At 38.2% G+C, this 20,601-nt stretch overlaps 1 protein-coding gene across 1 annotated transcript; it reads right to left on the reverse strand.

Moving 5' to 3' along the window:
• Positions 1-481: 481 nt before the first annotated feature.
• LOC109002975 (sphingoid long-chain bases kinase 1) lies at positions 482-19,887 on the reverse strand. Its single transcript, XM_018980914.2, has 9 exons — positions 19,730-19,887; positions 18,802-19,488; positions 18,316-18,687; positions 14,245-14,338; positions 14,084-14,121; positions 6,088-6,234; positions 3,935-4,034; positions 1,309-2,249; positions 482-875 (listed from the first exon to the last, which is right to left on the reverse strand). The coding sequence occupies exons 2-9, from the start codon at positions 19,306-19,308 to the stop codon at positions 726-728; spliced, it is 2,349 nt and encodes a 782-aa protein (XP_018836459.1). The 5' UTR covers positions 19,309-19,488; positions 19,730-19,887; the 3' UTR covers positions 482-725.
• Positions 19,888-20,601: the final 714 nt, after the last annotated feature.

Genomic DNA, 20,601 nt, shown 5'->3' on the forward strand with positions numbered 1-20,601 from the left:
CTGATACTAACAATATTGAATATTCTCCTATTAGGTTGGAACAAATTTGTTAGGGACCCGATTGCTAATGTAGATAAATCATTCAATCACCGCTCCCAATTGTCACATAAATATGGATATGTTATAGTTTAGTAAATCCTCCGAATCAGAAGACATGATTTATAGCAACATATATTTTGCTGCACACGTGGTTCAAACACATGTGCCACACTCGAGCACACGGTACAGGACTACTCGATCATAGAAGACTATGCTTCAATCCTGGAGTAGTGGAATTGATGGCAAGGTGTATATGGGTGTTGCCTATGAGTGTGTAGAACTGACGAGAATCAGAGATGAGACATCGTGTAAAAATAAATAAAGTTTGAGATAGATACAAATCAATAACCAAAATGCTTTATGATCTCCACAGCAATTTGAAGAGAATCATGAAAAAAAAAATACCTACAGGGATCCGCAATACGTTGAGCTGCTCTCACAATGCAATACACGGCAAAGATATAATAATAGGAGAAAGAAGGAAAGAAACAAATGAACAACCACAACCCGAGAAAAAAAAAAATATACAGGGACATCAGCTGTTCACGTGAGGGAGCCGAAAAGAAAATACAGCATAAGGTACTCCAATTTTGTATATGAGTGTTTTCACTATATTCCACAACCACAATTAACAAACCAATAATGTCCAACCCATCAAAGAATCCAAAACGAGAGCACATGGCTTATTATACATGGTGGCTTCGGAAGCGACCAATAAGTCTGCACTGTTCTGGAAGCAAAGAAGAAATTACTTGTTCATTGAGTGGAAAAAGCTCACCATCAATGCCGCAGCCATTGTGAGTGTGCTTTCCAGGCTTAATCTTCACTGACTTTACCTGCATCCAAATGGAAGTGGAGTTATAAGGGTTTTATCAAAAAAAAAGAATACAATTTAAATAATTAAATCCACTTCTCATCAACTTAAGTTTTTAGGACAAGTGGTGATTTATATACAACGCAATACTTTAGACAACAATAGAACACGTAGAATGATAAGTCTTGGGAGAGGTGGTGGATCTTAAGGGGAAATGATCGAATCTGCCCACATGCAACTGCAACATATTGACTAACCCAACTTCACACAACCCATGTCCAACGGGCGACAATAGTGTCACATGCAGTCTGCTACAAATTCCAAGTAAAATTTAAGAAATGCAGCTGGATATAATTTCATTATTTTTTTTTTTTTTAAATTTAAACTGTCTCGCCTGACCCACCTCCCACTCCCCCCAAAAAAGTGCAAAGGCGTTGCTAGAGTAATGACCTTACCTTTACATATTCAACATAGGGCAGTGAAAGGTGTCGACCCAACTGCAGCAGTATGAAAAATCTCAACAGTCTCAACCGCCCACTTCCATGAACCAAGAGCAAATCCATGGTGTTGTCATCGTGCTCAGATTTTGGTGCCACCACCTGAGAACTCTGAACAGTTCTGCATGCATGGTTGCAAACCAGAATGCCAAGATATTGTCCTTTTGTGAAAACCCATTTATCTTCACATGGAGGCATGACTTCCCTCCTCATTCCTGTTTCTACATCGTCAGATGGCCCCGGCAATTCAATTGGATTTTCTACATCCCAATTAGGCTCAATATCCCACTTTGGTTCACTGTCCCATATTGGGCCTGGATCAGATAGTGTAGACGAAATATCCTCCTTATCATTGGTTGCAGCATTCGTCCAAGAACATCTAGAGGTATCATTTGTGGCAGTCAATCCAGTCCATCCTTTATCAGCCCTCATCTTCGACCTGGTTCTTGGCCAGTTTGGAGTGGTTGATAGGGGTAGCTGAGGATGAATAACTTCTGTCTCTGCTGTTACGTTGCTCCTCCCAGATGACAGGCGTTTTGCTTTTGGATCCAGGCCACGTACATACTCAGATGGTTCAGTGCTAGCATGAGTGCTACTACATGTAGTATCCAAGTCTCCACCAGACATTCGACTAGGGGTCATTATTGAGTCAATGCTAGATAGACTAGAGGCTCTGGGAATGCCATCTTTGCTTGATCTCCTCATAATGTCTGTGTACAGTTCTGATATGTCAACTACTTCCCGCTCGGTTGTGAAGTTTCCCTCACGATCCTCTTTGGATGCTGGAAGATATTCCACTTCATAGTTGTACTTTGGCAAGCATAAAAACTTGAGAAACCCAGCAACAAAATATCGCAGAGGACCAAAGCGCTTCTGATATTTCTCAGAAAGTTCTAGTACTACAACAAATTGGAAATATGGACACATAAATGACAAATATTTTTATCGGATAAGTACATACACAACAGATATTTTATAACTAATCCCATATCATTGTACCATGCATTTGATACATCACCATCAACTGTAACTCCTTCCAACTATATTTAGTAGTTAATCATATTTCTGTTTAACCACTACTTCTATCATTTACCTAGACTAATGAATCAAAATACAAACTAGATAACTTAACAATATCAAAGGACTGCTAACAGGTCACAACATTATTAAATATCCAGAATTTCTAGCCGACAATAAACACTATACCATAAATTAAAAACCAGCATCTGCTTGACAGGGAAAAAAAAAATCATTGCTGGACTACAAACGCACCAGGCCAAATAATAACTACAACATCAGAATCAGCCCCTCGACTTGGACACTCCAATTGAACAGGTCGTGTAACAAGGGAGAATCCATGCATGCAAACAGGCTAGCATACGATGGCAGGTGTGGGAATTATGCAAAAAAGTACTTTCAACTATGTTCACGTGACTAATGAAGATAGAAGATCAACATAATTCAGAAAACAAAAGGCAGTTATGACTCTTAACAACTTGGCAGAAAAAGAAGAAGAAACAAGTTATTATAAAGAAAGGTCACATAAATGAACTGTACTATGATTCAGCAGGCTATACCATACAGGTATGAAAAGTTCCAGTCATACCAGGAGATGTAAAGGTCACCATAATTAGGTAAAATACACACAATTTGGAGAAATAAGTAATGTTATCTTGTCACACAGCTGCATTTATTAGGTCAGGCATCAGGATGTCAGCTCAAGCCTTCAAATTGAATGCGCCAAAAGAGAAAATCTTCAGCAGATATTTTTGGTTAAAATACAACCATCTAGATAATAGTGGAAACTGCAATTAAACTTGCATTCAGCAGTATGAACATGTGTTTGAAACACTAAAAAACGAATGAAGCTTAAACATTTTTTCACATCATTGACCCAATTCAAACCAAAAATCACAAAATCTCAAGCTCCCAAATGGTACAATATGTTTTTTTTTTTTAAGTACGTTTTATTTTTTTAATGACAATATGTGAAATTAACTATCACCTCCCTTAGGTTAACTTATCAGACACTGTTGAGAGGTGCTCATCAGTTTAAACTATAGATTTTGTCCTTTTCCTACCTCTTTTAGCACCTAATAAAGCAAAACATGAAGTACAACCACATAATGGAGTCACCTTTTTTTTCGAAAAATAAAAGATAACGAAACACAAAAATAGGGTAAATGCCTGAAATTAAGCAAGCCTCAAGTGTGAATCATGTTTTCTCATCTGACAATTAGCAACAAAGTATTCTTCTTCAAACTTCGTTTTTTTTTATTAGTAAATAAGATTTTATTGATCGTAGGAATAGGCAAAAGCCCAAGTACATGGGTCATATACAAGATTCAAGAGCAGCGCCTAGGACTTCAAACTTCATTATAAGTCAAGCATCAACGAGCATGAAAGTTAAAAATATAGGTGACCCAGAAACAAGAGAAAAACAAAATGCAAATAATTGTCATCAAAATTGTGAAATTTGTTTTCTTTCACGATTTGCTACTAAGAATATAGGGCAGATGGGAAATTAATCAACCGCAATAAAATCGAGGGCTTAAAAAATGCAATACCAAGGATCGTAGTTTACCATCACTGAGAAAACCAAAATATGAGACTGTCATCCCGAAGTGAATAACACCTCTCTGAATCCACTCAATGGCAAAAACATCTGTAGCTGTAAGACCTCCCTGAAACCAACAAAAAATTTCATTAAGATGAATGCAGCTTTTATAAAGGACCATGACCACAATACAGATACAAAGGTATTCTAAAAGAACAAGTCTATGAAAGCTTAGAACTTGAAAAAAACTACGGTAGTAAAATAGCAAAAGGTGAAATGATGATACTAAAACTGAAACTGTTTGTCAATTAACACAAATCACCAAAATGGCATGACATTTAGATTTGGATGCCATTAGTTATCTTTGCTTGATAAGCAATCGAAGAATTTATTAGAAAATACAAAAAGGCAAAGTCCAAGTACTCAGGAAGTATAGAAGAGAAACACCTAACTAGGATTAAAAGAAGATACAAGAAAATCGTGAAAACTTTTTTTTTTTTTGGGTAAACAAAATTTTATTGATCATAAAATAGGCAAAAGCCCAGGTATATGTGATATATACAAGAGCGTCACCTTAGCGTGCTAGTTCAGCGATACAAGAAATTCATGGAAACTCATTATTGCTAAATCAATTACAACCAACCAATGGAGTAAAGTACTGAAAAACAATTTCCTAAGCTCTTCCATTGATCGCTCTCGATCTTCGAAACTTTTGTCATTCCTTTCCCTCCAAATGCACTACCATAAGCATATTAGGACCATCTTCCATATTGCTGCAATATGAGAGTTACCCTGAAGACCTCTTCAAGAAGCTAAGAGATCAATCACCCTTCTTGGCATCACCGAAGTTATTCCCACCCGAGTGAAGAAGTCGTTCCATAATGTCATGGCAATCTCACAATGAAGTAATACATGATCAACTGACTCCCCACTCTTTTTGCACATACAACACCACTCCATGACAATGAATCGATGTTTCCCTAAGTTGTCGAGTGTAAGTATCTTCCCCAAAGAAGTTGTCCATACAAAGAAGAGTGCCTATAAGGGTGCCCTTGTCTTCCAAATGCTCTTCCATGGGGATGGGTTGGTTGTATGTGTGTGCATGGCCTGATAGAAAGAGTGGACAGTGAACTTCCCCTTCTTGGAGTGACACCAGAAAATCTTGTCATCAACTTCCCTACTTATGCAAGTGGAATATATGAGATCATAAAACTCCGATTAAAAGTAATAAAAGCTGCCCAAAGGTACAGAGTGTTGATAAAGAAAGTTTTGAGCTCCTTCATTGTTCACTCACTCAAAATTTCTATCATTCCAGTTTCAGCATGCTAGACAAATAGAGATTATCTTCCACAATGCTGCAATTTGTGAGCCGCCATATGACCCTCTCCAATCAATAGGTCTACTATCCTTTTAAGCATAACCTAAAACCAACCCAACTAGACCAAGTAAGGCACTCCACAAAGCACTATCAACTCCCAATCATGAACGGCTCTATAAAAACTAAAAATCCCCTGAGGGCAGTCACTAGGAAACTCCAAGAGATCAATCACTAAAGCCTCCTATGCTCCTATAATACCATACAGTTTCTCTGAGTGCCCTATCACCAAACCATAAGTCATGCCGCAATTGAGTTCAAGAGCCATTACCCACAACAAGTCTAGTATGGTTAGAAAAAACCCCTTGTCTTCTCTGGATGTTTTCATAACCCCACCCCATGTAATCCGTGTACCTCATTAGAGCACCACACAGGTTTATCATGGTGGTTACTGCATAAATGGTGAAACCTCCCAGAGTTGGCCGATGATAACCAAGCATTTCCAGAATCCAACAAGATTGTGTTATACTTTCTGTCCATGCTTCATAGTCATCTAGGTTATATCTTTGGATGATAAAAAATATATTGCAATCCTTCCAAGGGTAAGGATAGCCCTAATAAATAAAGAAACATGTTTTGATCAAATGGCTTTAACAAACAGCTAATTGCATCTTTGCCAACACGTTAAAAAACATGACTATAAATCAATTGTTTGACAACCATACGGGAAAGAATTTACTTATAATGTAACAGGCGACTAAATAATTAAAGAGGTTTAAAGCGGATTGCCCGAGTGCCATCAATACCATTCATATTAAATCTACTATAAGAAAATAATGTTGTCAATTTTAATGAAAAGTGTTACCTTCACAATAGCCATTGCAGCAGAAACAGGATCTCTGACTCCAAGAACAGTCCAAACTAATGAATTATCAGAACCAGCAGGTATAATTCCAATGGGTATAGAAATTCCCTCTTTCTGGTTGTCCCTAGTAAGTAGACCATTTAGAACCTGCATAATAACCAAGACCGTGTGATTTCATAGACATAAAAAAGACGGAAAGTACTTGCACCATATCAAACAGTAGGAAACATAAAGGAGCAGCATCCTGGAATCAGATTTGACATTATTAAACTAGGTGAAATAGAAGTTCGTTTCATTGCCAAAAAAAATCCATCTGAATAATTCAGTTGGAGAATAAAATCCTACCATAGTGTTAAATCAACAAAGATATCGAGCAAAAGTTTCTTGGATACAAACAAATAGAAAAACTTTTAAACACTAGCTGTAACGCCCCATCCCTAGCCATATATTGGCCCATACTCTAAAAGAACTAGTCAATGGTACAATTGGAGTCTCATTGAAACCATTATAAAGAGCAAGTCTCCCTTCCAAGCAATGCGGGATCTCTTACACCACCTATACACATTAGTTAGTACTTAATACGAGGGTATCACAATCTCCCCCCTCCCCTTAAATTCTCAACGTCCTTGTCAAGCTAGTCTATCGTAGGTAGTACGACTCAAGTCTCACATTTCTAGTTGGGATAGGCTCTGATATTATTTGTAATGCCCCATGGGAGGCCCTAGCCACATCTGGTCCTATACTCCAAAATAACTAGTCAATGGTACAGTTGAAGCCCCATTGGAGCCATTATAAAGAGCAAGAATTTATACTTCCCAAACAATGTGAGATCTCATACACCACTACACAAATCAATCAGTACTCAGTACGGGTCACACTAAGAAGAAGGCAAAAGTCTATCATACTATTAGTCTAGATATTCTATTCAATGTTTTCATTGATGCACACCCAAAACTATAAGATCCTAAAACCAGCCACTAACAATACTCCTACAAGGGGGGGGTGCAATGCACTATGGGTCAGTTTAAAACTAAACCACATCAACACAAACAACCTGAAACTTGAATCTCTGAAAATGTGAAGGTTACTCCTACATTTGTTTTGACAAGAATGGTTTCCTCTTGTCTCCTCTGTATAAGAAAAACTAAAGATGGCTACAGGCTTAATTACTAAGGCCCGAGACTTACATCTTTCAAGGCTTGAGCATTGTAACTATAAAGCCAGAAATCACAAAGTCTATTGTCTAAATGTCTTTTATGCAAGCACTAGGGAGTATACAGGGAGTATACAAATGAATACACCTAGTTACAAGTTAGAAGCTAGAAAGTGATACTAGAAAGTCATGAAAGCTAGTTGAGTACAAACAGAAACCCAAAGAAATAAGGTGTGGACCAACTGCAGGTTTCTTGGTTTGGTTTCATTCACTTGTCCCATTCCTTAGTTTAATTATGCCGAGTGTCTTTGGAGGATGCTATTCGACACACCAAATAATAGTTGGGGATATGGTTGGTGTTCCCATGAGGTTTTTGAGTTTTTTTAAGGTTAGCTTTTGGAAGGGGATGGGGGGATCTTTCCCAGTTATGAGGTGGGCAATGGATCAAAGGTGAGGTTTTGGCATGATGTGAGGATGTGGAGATCAGTTTCTGAATGGTGCTTTCCAGATTTTTTTTTACCATCACATGTTTGAAGGAGGCATCCATGGCATATCTTCTGCTCTCTCATGATTCTTACCAATGGTCCATTCACTTCAGTGGAGAGGCTATGACTAGTAGGAGGATATCTTGGCATCGTTCTTTAATCGATTGTATTTGAACAAGGCAAGCGGGGTAGTGTACATAAACTTTTATGGGGCCCTTCTAATAAAGGAGTATTTGGTGTTTTATAACATCTTACGTTCCCATGTTCATACGCCATTCCCATGGAAGATAATCGGTCAAAATAAGGCTCCCTTAGGAATATCTTTTTTTCTTTCTTTTTGCAAGGACAACGGCTTTAGGAAAGGTTCTTTTTTTGATCGGTAAACAAAATTTTATTGATCAAAAGTGAGACAAAGAATGCCCAAGTATACGGGACATATACATGAGAAAGTTTAAGTCTAGATTAGGGATACAAGGAAATCGTGAAAAGACCTGCCCTAAAAATCAATTACAATTGACCAATGGAGTAAAGTATTGAAAAACAAAGTTCTAAGCTCTTCCGTTGATCTCTCTTGAGAAGGTAGAGGTCCGATCGGTGATCAAGGGTATGGAGGGTGATAAAACTCCAGGTCCCGATGGCTTCACCATGGCTTTTTTTCAGACGTGTTGGGATGTGCTTAAAGATGATATCATGGGGGTTTTCCATGAATTTCATGGAAGCGGGCGGTTTGAGAAAAGTCTTAATGCTACTCTCTTAGCACTCATTCCCAAAAAGCCAGGTGTGCAAAAAGTGAAAGATTTCCGTCCCATTAGTTTGGTGGGTGGTCTATACAAAATTTTATCCAAAGTATTGGCAAACAGATCGAGTAAGGTGATGGAAAGATTGATTTCAAAGCCTCAAAATGCATTTGTTCAAGGTAGGCAAATCCTTAATTCGGTACTAATAGCCAATGAATGTCGGGAGAGTCGTGTTAAATCAGGAGAGCCTGGACTCCTTTGTAAGTTAGACATAGAGAAAGCTTACGATCACGTCAATTGGAGTTTCTTAATTTATATGCTAGAGAGATGTGGCTTTGGCTCTAAATGGTGTTTCTGGATCCTTCATTGTATTTCTACAGCCTGTTTCTCTATATTGGTGAATGGTATGTCCAAAGGTGTTTTCAAAAGCTCTCGAGGCTTGCGACAAGGAGACCCCCTTTCTCCTCTTCTCTTTGTTTTTGTGATGGAAGCTTTCAGCAAGATGATTTCAGGGGCAGTAGAGGGAGGGTTCATATCAAGATTCTCAGTGGGAGAGGCAAGTTCAGGTTCGCTTAACATTTCTCACCTATTGTTTGCTGAGGATACTCTAATCTTTTGTGAGGCCAGACATGAGCAAATTCGAGCTGTGAGAGCTCTTTTATTATGCTTTGAAGTTGTGTCAGGCCTGAAGGTGAATTTGGATAAATCAGAGATAGTGCCAGTGGGACATGTACCCAATGTGGAGAGTCTGGCATTCATCTTGGAGTGCAAGATATCTCCGTTGCCTATGAAATATCTCGGTCTTCCACTGGGGGCGGCGTTCAAACCGAAATCTATTTGGGATGATGTAATAGAAAAAATGGAAAGGAAACTAGCTGGTTGGAAGAGGATGTACTTATCCAAAGGGGGCCAGTTAACTCTCATAAAAAGCACTATTTCTAACTTACCAACATATTTCCTTTCATTATTTCCACTTCCCGCTAAGGTGGCTCATCACATGGAGAAAATTCAACATGATTTCTTGTGGGGAGGGATCAAGGAAGAGTTTAAATTTCACTTGGTGAAATGGGCCACAATTTGCTCCCCCCATCAAGGAAGGAGGATTGGGTATACGGAATTTGAGATCCTTCAACCAAGTCTTGCTTGGCAAATGGTTATGGAGATATCCCCATGAACGGGGAGGCCTTGTGGCGAACCGTCATTGCATTGAAACACGGGGAATCATGGGGAGGGTGGTGTTCTAATGAGGTGAGTGGACCCCATGGAGGAGGGCTTTGGAAACATATTAGAAGAGGATGGGACAGCTATGCAGCACATACTTGCTTCAAAGTCAGCAACGGTGTTAAGGTAAAATTTTGGCATGACTTATGGTGTGGTGATCGGGCAGATGTTTATCCACGAGTTTACAGCTTAGCAAGAAGGAAAGAAGCCTTGCTATTGCAGATCTAGTTAGGAAAGGTTCTTACCCTAGATAATTGTAGAAAGTAACAAATTATAGTAGTTGATTGGTGCTGTATGTGTAAGAAAAGTGGGGAAATAGTCACTTATCAAAAAGAAAAGTGGGGAAATAGTAGATCATTTTTTACTTCTCTGTGAGGTAGCCAAGTCTTTAGACCATCATGAGACTTTGGCGTAGAGCATGAGAATACTCTATAGATGTTCATTAAAGCCTATTTATGCTTCCCTACTCATGGACAAGAAATCATGACATAGACTAATAAGATGCATAGTGCTTCTAACTTAAGCAACTGATGCATGAGGTCAGTCATCTGTAAAACAAATGACACCATGATAGCTGCCAAACAAATAGAATGTCAGTTGCCCAACAAAAGTTAAGAGCAGTACATGAAATTGTTCCTCTATCACCAAGGATTGACAAACTTTGGCTGCTGCTAACATCATTTCATGGATGGTTGGTTAAGCAAGATGATCCTATGTATCCCCCAAATGCCAGTTGTAACGCCCCAAGGGAGACTCAAGCCACATTTGGGCCTATACTCCAAAATGACTAGTCAACGATACAATTGGAGCCTCATTGGAACCATTATAAAGAGCAAGAACTTCTCATTCTCAAGCAACGTGAGCTTTCATACACCACCTACCCTTATCACACAATATGAGATATCATAATCTCCCCCTCTTAAATTCCCGGCATCCTCATCGGGCCCGTCATTCGCAGGTGGCACGGCTCAAGTCCCATATTTTTGTTGGGATGGGCTCTGATACCATTTGTAACGCCTCAATGGAGGCTCAAGCCACATCTGGGCCTATACTCTAAAAGAACTAATCAATGATAAAATTGGAGCCCCATTGAAACCATTATAAAGAGCAAAAATTTCTTCTTCCCGAGCAATATGAAATCTTATACACCACCTACCATATCACACAGTAAGGGATATCACACCAGCCATCCATAATAGCACTATTACTATCAAAGATATTCCTAGAAATACAAATACACACCTAAAGTTGTAACATACGGGTCTAAATTTAGGATTTAAAACTAGTATTTTATTTATTTATTGGTATTTTATTTTCTTTATATTTACTTTTTTTATTTTAGATTTTTGTGATAACAAACAGATCGTTTTAGTGATTCCTTTCCTTTTAAAACTTCAAATATTCTATCCACTTAGTCCCCGTGCTAGTTTCAGTTTCCAGAGTATGTGATCAACTCCAATTCAAACTCTTCAAACCCTCTCAGAAACTGTAACCACGAAAGAGTCGGTTCCTAAAGTTTAGGCAATTTCAAATTTCAGCCAATCTCCTAAGAGTTCACGTCGTCTACTCCCGTCGCCTATAAGAAACTCACTAAACCTCTGTGTTGCTCACCTCAAAATACCAGAGAAACAACTTACTTTTTCCGCTTGAGCCTTTGCTGCCCAGTCATCACCGACCACCCTCGGACGTCGGAGCCCTACCCTCGGCGCCAGAAAATGCCGGCCGTCTCAACCCCGTTGAACCCACCCCCTCAGGTAAGCCCTTGCTGCCGCGTGCCACCTTCCTCCATTTCGGTTATTTGAGTTTCAAACCCATCTCTCTCTAAATTCTCACTTGTTCTCTCTCTCTCTCTCTCCCTCTCTCGGTGTCGCACCACCATAGGGATCCCCCCAGTCACGTCGCCGGTCACTCCCAGCCCCAGAGCCGCCATCGCACACTGCTCTCCCTCGATGAGCATCGCGCAGCTCTCTCTCCCGTAAGCCTGTTTCCTTTTTAATCCTTTTGCTTCAGTTTTTCCCAAAATACCCTTTCTACTAGGCTGAGTTTTATTGTGACTGGACTTAGTTGTATCTTGACTGGTTTATAAATCTGGTTGGACTTGAGTTATTTCAGAAACTATAGTTTTGGGTTAAGTGGGTTGTTTTCATGCGAGCCTAAGGTTTAAATTGGGCTGATTATTATGTAGGCCGAAGCTTTTAATTGAATAAATATATTAGTCATATACTTATTTTTATAGATAAGTATTTAAAGGATTTTAAAGCATAAATTTTAAAGTATCTTTTGTAAGTATCTTTTGAGTCTATTATTTAGTTAATATTCCAATTGACTTTTAATTAAGATTTTATAAAATTATTAAGTTATAATTTAAATAGAAGTTAAGGAACATGTTATGAGTTTTGAATAATATTATTATATATGATTTTAAGTATTTAGAATGCTATGACACGTTTTTTTTTTGAAAAGTTAGTGACGATTAGTACCTTGTATAGGTAACGCGCTACAAGTTGGAAATCAGGAAGCAGCGCTAAGAGGTAAATAGTATGATCATATTAATAAATGCGTATGGTGAATATTATTATTATGTATAAAAAGGTGATGTGCTTATGATTGTTAACTATGCTACACTAAGAGGCAAGTCAAGGTTAGTTTACTTTTCGATCTTGATGAAATATGAGATTATGCTTGAGTGAATGAATTTATTGTTGATTGATTTAATGTTACTAAATTCACATGAAAGCCATGAAATGTTGAAGTAGTAGTTCAAAGTCAAGTATGCCATGTAATAGTCAGATTACACAAGCCATGTTCATGAAATGCTTAGGTTATATATGCCATGTTTGTGTAATACTTAAACCATGTATGCCATGTTCAAGTAGTACCTGGATCATGTATGCCTTGGAACGTCATAAAACATTCATAGCATGTTATGTAATATCACGATATACTATGCCATGCTAAATCATACATGAATATGTCATGTACAAGAATATGCCATGCCATGTCATGTTACGCTATACCATGTACAAGATTATGCCATGTTAGAGATGTTCATGAAGCCTAATCAAATCTCATGCATTAAGAAAGATAAGAAATGTAACGGTACCACGGACTCAAGCGTGGTTAACCACAAGTTAAATGAAACGCGGACTCAAGCGTGTTTCATTTCATGATATGCAAGTTTAGTGAAACACGGACTCAAGCGTGTTTCACTCCATGTTATGCAAGTTAAGTGAAACACGGACTCAAGCGTGTTTCACTCCATGTTATGCAAGTTAAGTGAAACACGGATTCAAGCGTGTTTCACTCCATGTCATGCCAGATAAGTGGAAACACGGACACAAGCATGTTTCACTTCATGTTAATACAAGATAAAAAAAATGTTATGCATTCACAATGACATGTTTTGTTTATATATGCTTCCGCTTATGTTAATAATGAAAATGTGTGCCATGTAAATCTGTGATGATATATGTATGTAAAGTCTTTCAGAAGATCATGTTACGTATTTGATTGTAATTCATGAAGTTGTATGTGCGTTCTGAAGGGTATCCTAGAAATGAATTGTATGTTAGGCAAGGACTATATTTTACGATACGATGTACTACTTACTGAGTATTCAACTCATTATTTTTGTGTGTTTCTTGTTTTCTTCCATGTCTGATTCTCGCAGATGATGTCTATGATGATGAAGAGCTGGATGGCCAGGAATAGATCTAGTACCAAGACTTAGGAATGAATAAGTGATTTTTCACCAGAGTTAGATTTCTTTTATGTCATGCATAGGATTAGTTTATGTTTCTTTATATTTCGTTCAGTTTCCAAAAACAATCATGTTCAATTCAGTTTCGCGTTTTGATGAATTTCAATAAATGAGGTAATTCAGGATATGAATCTCTTTACCGGGCATTATGTTTTAAATGTTGGTAATATCTCTATCCTACGGGAAGGGGGTGTTACAAAAGTGCACGCTAATTGAATAAGATTTCAAAATCATCTCAAACTACTCAAACTACAAAGCCCAAAATTCTGCTTCAATTGATCCAACGTAAGGACCCCGTATTGTTCGATGGAAACTTCCAGGAAACTAGAAGCTCAATGGAGTGAACGATACTTTTTTTTATCGATTATGGAATGAACAATATATTACATGCAAAAGTAAAAGAAGAGTATTAGATCAAAGATCTTACAAAAGCAAGTTTACAAACTAAGGTAGCTTAATATAATACATCATATCTACTTTACAACATAAAGTACTTTACAAGTACCATATCAAGCTACATTAGTTTGAATGTTTTTTTGTGAAATATCCCTTTGTAGACCAAACATTTATCAAAGCAAAAAGAAAGATCTGTAGAACGCACAACAAAAATAAACAAGAATGGCTAATGCAAATGTCTTACCTCATTAATTATACCATCACCTCCAACACATATGATGCCTGAAAGAAGTACAAAGTTCAACGAATGGGTAAAACAATATAAATGATGAACATAAACAACAAGCATAAGCAAAATCAAATCAAATAAAACAGATGCTGTGATATGATTAGTTGAGGTAGTACCATCAGGACAAGTGTCGATATCAACACTGGATGCAAGTTTTCTAGCATGGCCGGCAGATGTGGTGTTTATGACCTCCAATTTAAACCCTGCAAGCTGTCACAGTTTGCACCTCCACATGAATAGTGTTAGAATATAAATTAAATGGTTAAATTGACCTCTTCCCACCAGCTTAAGCTTTTGGGACGATTGGTGATATAACAAGAGTACAGACAAAAATTTTCCCAAGAAGTTTTTCCTTTTTATAGAGGATTAAAGTAACCAACTACTTTAACCATAAAGGTCAAGTTCCATTACTTTTATACTTCACTAAAAATAGATGTAGAAAAATATTTGGAGAGCTTAAAAAGGAAAAGGAAGGAATTAAACATGATTATTGCCCCAATCCCGCACCTTGAGTAGTTGCTAGCATGACAAATTATAAGTCAATGTCACGTGCCCACTCCTTATTTGGAACCTAGCATGACAACTGGAGCCTCTGCCGTTGTATGTGGCAGTTCTATAATTATATTGATTTAAGGGAACATCTTAGAACAAGAAGTTAGACCTAGACTTGAAGAAGTGGAGACCATATTTCAACTCTAGAAATATGAGGAGAAGCTTGGAGAATTTTTCTGTACAAAACTAGAGGTTTTGGGGGCGAACAAAGTTTTATGTTTGGTCATAGACCAATATTTCCTGTTGCGTTTGGCTTTTGGACAAGAATGCTATTCATGACTTACTATTGGTATTGATCTTATTTAAGGTTTTCACTAGTTATTTGGGTTTGGGCTTAGTAGATGAAGCCCAAGGAGTCCAAGTCCATTACGAATTATGTGCAAAGATGACAGGCTATTTTCCAGCAACTATTGCCTTATGGACTGTGCGAGGAAACCATATCTGAGGTGTGATGCCAAGGAAACCAAGATGTGATGATTATTTTTTTTCTAAATAATAAGAGAATTTTATTACCAAGTAAATAGGCATAGTCCAAGTACATATGAAGTATACAAGAGAAAACACATAAATACAAGCTAGAAACTAGAAACAGGCTAAAAGGAAATCATGAAGATTATCTCCATTCAATAAATGCTTACGCGCACTCTCATTTATGATTTCAGTATTTTAATACAAAACAATTCTATTTATTATAAGGAATCTTTTTACTTAGCGCTTCTTTTAGAATAAAAAAATATATATATTTTTAAGTCAAGTTCAATAGTAGCACTCCAACTCCGGATAATTTTTAAAAATGACTTTATTATTAACCGTGAGGAGCAGGGTGTTACATTATACCATCATGAATAGCCTCAATCGCATTATTTCTTCGATGAAAGTTCGCCATGCGGTGAAAAAATTTCCAACACTTGTCACCTTCTTTCAGCCAAATGACCCAAGATTTTTGCCTCCATGAGATTTCCTCCATTAAAGTGAACTTTTCTAATTCATCCACCACTGCTTTCTTTCTCTCCAAATCCTCACCAGATATGTCCCCCATCAGCTTCCTTTCCTCCAAACTCTGCAACTGTTGCATCAAAAGTTTCCTTTTATTTTCTGTATTCTCAAACTCCTCCACATTCCATTCTTCAAATCTTTTCTTAAAGCTTTAAGTTTACTAGTCAGTACAAAGCTCGAGGTACCAGAAAAAGAGTATGAAGACCACCACAACCTCACCCTATCCACAAAACCTCCATCCTCCAACCACATTTTCAAATTTTAAGTACCCATGCCCTCTCATAATGCCCCCACATTCCAACATTATAGGATAATGGTCAGAACACCTTCTTGGTAACCTTTTCTGGCTCAAATCAGGAAAACAAACTTCCCAAGAAGTCAAAACCAGAAATCTGCCCAGCCTCTAGACCATGCTCTTCCATTGGACCACATAAAATCCCCATCAACCATCGGTAAATTGATAAAATCAAGCTCAAAAATCAGATCTGAAAAAGAATTCATGTCCTGAGAGAAATAATTGTCCCCCACTGGCTCAAACTTTGTAATGTTGAAATTCCCACCAAAGCACCGAGGGACATCCCAACAGCAGCTAACCCCCGCTATTTCCTCCCATAAAATTATCCTAACATTATCCACATTAGGACTGTAAACCCCCGCAAAAGCCCATTTAAATCCACCATCCACACTCTTGAATCGACAAGCCACCATAAATTCTCCCACATAATAATCTATCATCTCCACTACCCTCCTATCCCACATAACAATAATACCACCCGAAGCCCCTTTCGAAACTAAATCAACTCATCCCACACAATGACAACTCCATAAACTGTTAATGATTGTTTGATTAACCATTTTCAGCTTGGTTTCTAAAAATTAAAGTGTCGTCTGCAAAAAGAAGGTTTGAGACTTTTATGCGGCCCTAAGACTCATCTCCCACCAAAAATCCAGATAAGAATCTCCCATCCACCGACGCTTCAATCATTCTACTCAAAGCATCCATAACTAGAACAAAAAGGAAAGGAGACCAAGGTGTGATGATTATGCTTGAATATTCACATTTATTTTTCCCTAAAATTTTCTTGCAAACCCCATAAATCTAGACCTAATCAGTTTTTAAACCCCACTTTTCAAATCCCTAAAATACCCAATCCTTGCAGCCGTTCACAGAATTCTTCACGCAGCGTTTGTGCTACATCATTTTTGGTGTTAAACATGTCTACAACTTGGGGAAGATCACATAGAGGAAGATTGATATGACCGATAGTGAAGTAGTACTGTCTAAGTGAGAGATGAGATGGTTTTTCAAAATAATGGTGTGACACCACAGCCTTGCTACTCGATTAAACAATCTGGAAAGTTAAGTCTCTCAAACTATAGTCATATGCAGAGAAACATCTGGAGGCGACAGTAATGGAGAGAACAATGAAAATCAAGGAGGTCAACAGGCAACAGGCAGGGCAGCAGACAAGCCCTCAAATGACACAATTTGGGGCTCCCCAAGGCCATGATTTACCCCCAAAGTCCTAGGTTTGATTGGATAAGAAATTTATTACAATACAATCCACATAAATATCACTGGAGATACTACAAAAGGGGTTAGGGTAGAAGTTCCCAAATAAGGTAAGTCCTATGGTGTATAGTTATTGGTTTTCTTCTATTGAAGAATACTTCAATACAGCAGATGATCAGAAAGAGTCTGGAAAAAAATGTGGTGGATGGGAATTGAAGGAGAGATTAGAAGATTGGGACAGCCACTATAAACACATGGCAAGAGATGAAAGCAAGGCTTTGTGATAAATTGTGCAAATTAGCATGATAAATTGTATGAGCAATTAGGGAATTTAAAACAGGGCAGCATGACATTGGTGGAATATATGCGAAATTTGACTCCGACTCAAAGTCAATTGTGGAATCCCCACCAAACTCTAGCTCGGTTCAAAACTAGTGTTCTGCTAATGGAAGCCCCATGTGTGAAGGAAATGATTGAAGATGTTATTGATCACCAACTTGTGTCTGCTAATGGAGGTGGCTATTAAAGGTATCTCATCAAATGGAAGGGGAATACGATTTTTTACGTACTTGGGCCACTGATGATGAGTTCCAACCCCTTAACCCCCCGACCTCTATGAACAATGAAGCCTTTAAATTGCCAGGGTCAAGTTTTCTCAAGCCAAGGAAAGATGATGGAGACAAGTGGCAGCAGCCTTATAAAGTTAATAAAAGGCATGGAAGAGAATCTTCCAAGGTCCAAGCTTTATTTTTGGCATTATGTTAGATGATGAGGAGCCTACTTGGGAGCTTGCATAGTTTAATTTGAGTCTAACTGAATTTTTTGATGTATTTTGACCTATTATCACTATTGGATTTAAATTATGGGTTCCACTAGTTATTTGGGTTTGGGGTTGGTAGTTGAAGCCCAAGGAGTCCAAGTCCATCAGGGCTAGGAAACTTCTGCTAGATTTTCTTTTACGTGCATAGTTTGCACTAAAATATTAATAACCGACCTTACTTATCCAGTATACATATCGTGTGTGTGTGTGCGCATGCATGCGCTCATGTGAATGACCTATCTCAACAATCAGCAGAAACAATCAGCATTTTGGAGGTGCAGGTTAAATTATTGGTTTATGACATACCTTAAATATTGGTTCCACGATGCCATGGAAAACTTTACTAGAACGACCACGTCCAGAGCGTGGGTTTAATATCACAAGCATTTTTGGCGGATTCTTACATTTGAAGAGTAATTCGGGAGGAGTATCGGGTGGAAGTAATTCTGAAGAAGCCTGCTTCTTTGAAGAAACCAAAGGGTGAGGCAAACAATTTACAAAACACTGCTGATCTGCAAACCCAGCAACCCATCCAACTGCTTCTTCCATGGTAGGAGCAAAGAAGCGAAAATCCTTGCGACTTCTTCGTGGTTTGATAAGACAAGAGAGGCAACGCGAACCCTTCTTTAATGGATATGAATGCACAGTAAAATGTCTGAGACCAACATTGTAGGAAACCTGACAAAGTCATTGAAGGGAACTGTTGAGTCCAGCATGCCATAGCTGAAAGAGAGCTACAAATTCATAAAATCATTTGCACTCGAATCTACTGGCATTGAAGAAAGAGCTTACAGATACGACGTCATCAAGATTCAGCATGTGAGAACTCCAAACTAAAGCCCTGCTGGTAAGCTTGGCATCGACGGCTTCCTGGCTGGTAATATCAGTAGTAGAGGTTTGCTGTGCATGAGTAGTATTCTCAGAAGAAGTCTTCCTCTTATCCCAAACCAGCTTTCCGGAGAAGACCGCACATCCCAACAAATCAGACTTCTCATCTCCTCCTGCAGCTGCGGGTCCTCCAATGTCAATCCTGTGCTCGAAGGTCTTGGCTTTGTCCGGGTCATCAGCAGGAGCTGCTGGGGCGGTGCCACCGGCACTGACCTCGCTGCTACGGCGTGTAGAAGCCTTGGCCTTGTTACGTTTCTCGGGGAAGACAATGGGGGAGGAATGCTGGCCCCCCGTGGCTATTTGGGAACACAAACCCAAGCGCCTCAGAGACTGTTGAGGAGTAATCAGTCTCAAAGACGATGGTGTATTAACACTATTGCTATGCCTGGAAAGACTCGCACTCTTCTGCATATCTCCCCTTTGTGCTCGGATTTTATTTGTTTTCTTACAAACAAACAGGGAATAAATATAATCGATACACGGCAAATGATGAGTTTTATCTTACATGAGCGGGATATAAGCAGACAATGATGGTGAAAATTATTCAATCCCCAAAAGAGACCCACCGATGGCACAAAAGAGCAGATCAGCCTACATAAATTTAAACTCATTTCTTTAAAATTGAAATTAGGAAAGAAAAAAAAAAGATCATTATAAATAAGGCACCAAGCATAATGAATTGAATTGAAGATACATGGGGATGAGATGCATGGAAAACCAAGGAGATCGATCAGATCGAGGGCAACTCGATAAGAGAAATTGAGAGATAAGGAATCAAGAAGAAGAAGAAGAAGAAGAAGAAGAAGAAGAAAAGAAAAGAAAGAAGACTTACACAGAGAGAGATGAATAGCAGATCCTAGTCACCGGAAGCTCCCGAGGATGCTATATATACCGTAATGTCTTACATGGGCAATGGCAGACGATGAATGAAAATAAGATATGCCAAAAGTCGCAGAGAAAGACTGAACCTAAGGGAGATAGGGCCCCTCCTTCGGGTTATTCATAATTCCATTTACTCGTTGTAGTCCAGGCAATATATTAGCTCTCCCAAGATTTTATTTTTACCTACTACTTTATTTATTTATTTATTTATCTTGGCAACTATTTTTTTTTTTTTTTTATGTGAGCAAGATGATATTATATTGTAAAATCGGATGAGGTCTATGAATCCCTTATGTAATTTTCATATGATTCCAAATATTTACGCAGCTAAGACAAATAAAGAATAAGGATAAGATAACCCCTTGCCTTCCTAAAAAAAAAACGGAGTGGAACCACGTAAAAATTCATATTTATCGAATTATTATAATAGTGTTGTGTATTTTTTCCTTTAAAATCATTTATTCAAATATTCAATGTCACTGGTTTAAAGCCATTGATCCAAAAATCAAGTCGGAGAGAATTTTTGAATTGATTAAAAAATAAGAAGGTAAAATAGAAAAAGATGGGTACACGGGCAAATTTCACAGTTCAAAAATACGGCCAGTAAATAAATAGTGCATTGATCTTGCCTCCGTAATTTTGGGCTGTTTAGATTTTATTTTCGGCATCTGTTTGATCTGGCTACTTGAGTGTTAGCTCTGAACTACACGCGTTGCCAACAAAATTAGAAACTGTCGATCTTCAAGCTAGAACAGGCGGTATCGACGACGGACTGATGTGTGAGAGCATTCTCATCCGGATGTCTAAATATTATTATTCCTA

The sequence above is a fragment of the Juglans regia genome, chromosome 15 (assembly GCF_001411555.2).
Source record: "Juglans regia cultivar Chandler chromosome 15, Walnut 2.0, whole genome shotgun sequence".
Lineage (NCBI taxonomy): Eukaryota > Viridiplantae > Streptophyta > Magnoliopsida > Fagales > Juglandaceae > Juglans > Juglans regia.

What these genes read in the sequence shown, in the direction of transcription:
- LOC109002975 (XM_018980914.2), bottom strand. Translation starts at nt 19,308, where the DNA reads ATGCAGAAGAGTGCGAGTCTTTCCAGGCATAGCAATAGTGTTAATACA. An exon ending in TCGTGGAACCAATATTTAAG is followed by an intron (nt 14,339 to 18,315) that starts GTATGTCATAAA and finishes AAACTGTGACAG; the next exon opens with CTTGCAGGGTTTAAATTGGA. An exon ending in GTGATGGTATAATTAATGAG is followed by an intron (nt 6,235 to 14,083) that starts GTAAGACATTTG and finishes GTTATTATGCAG; the next exon opens with GTTCTAAATGGTCTACTTAC.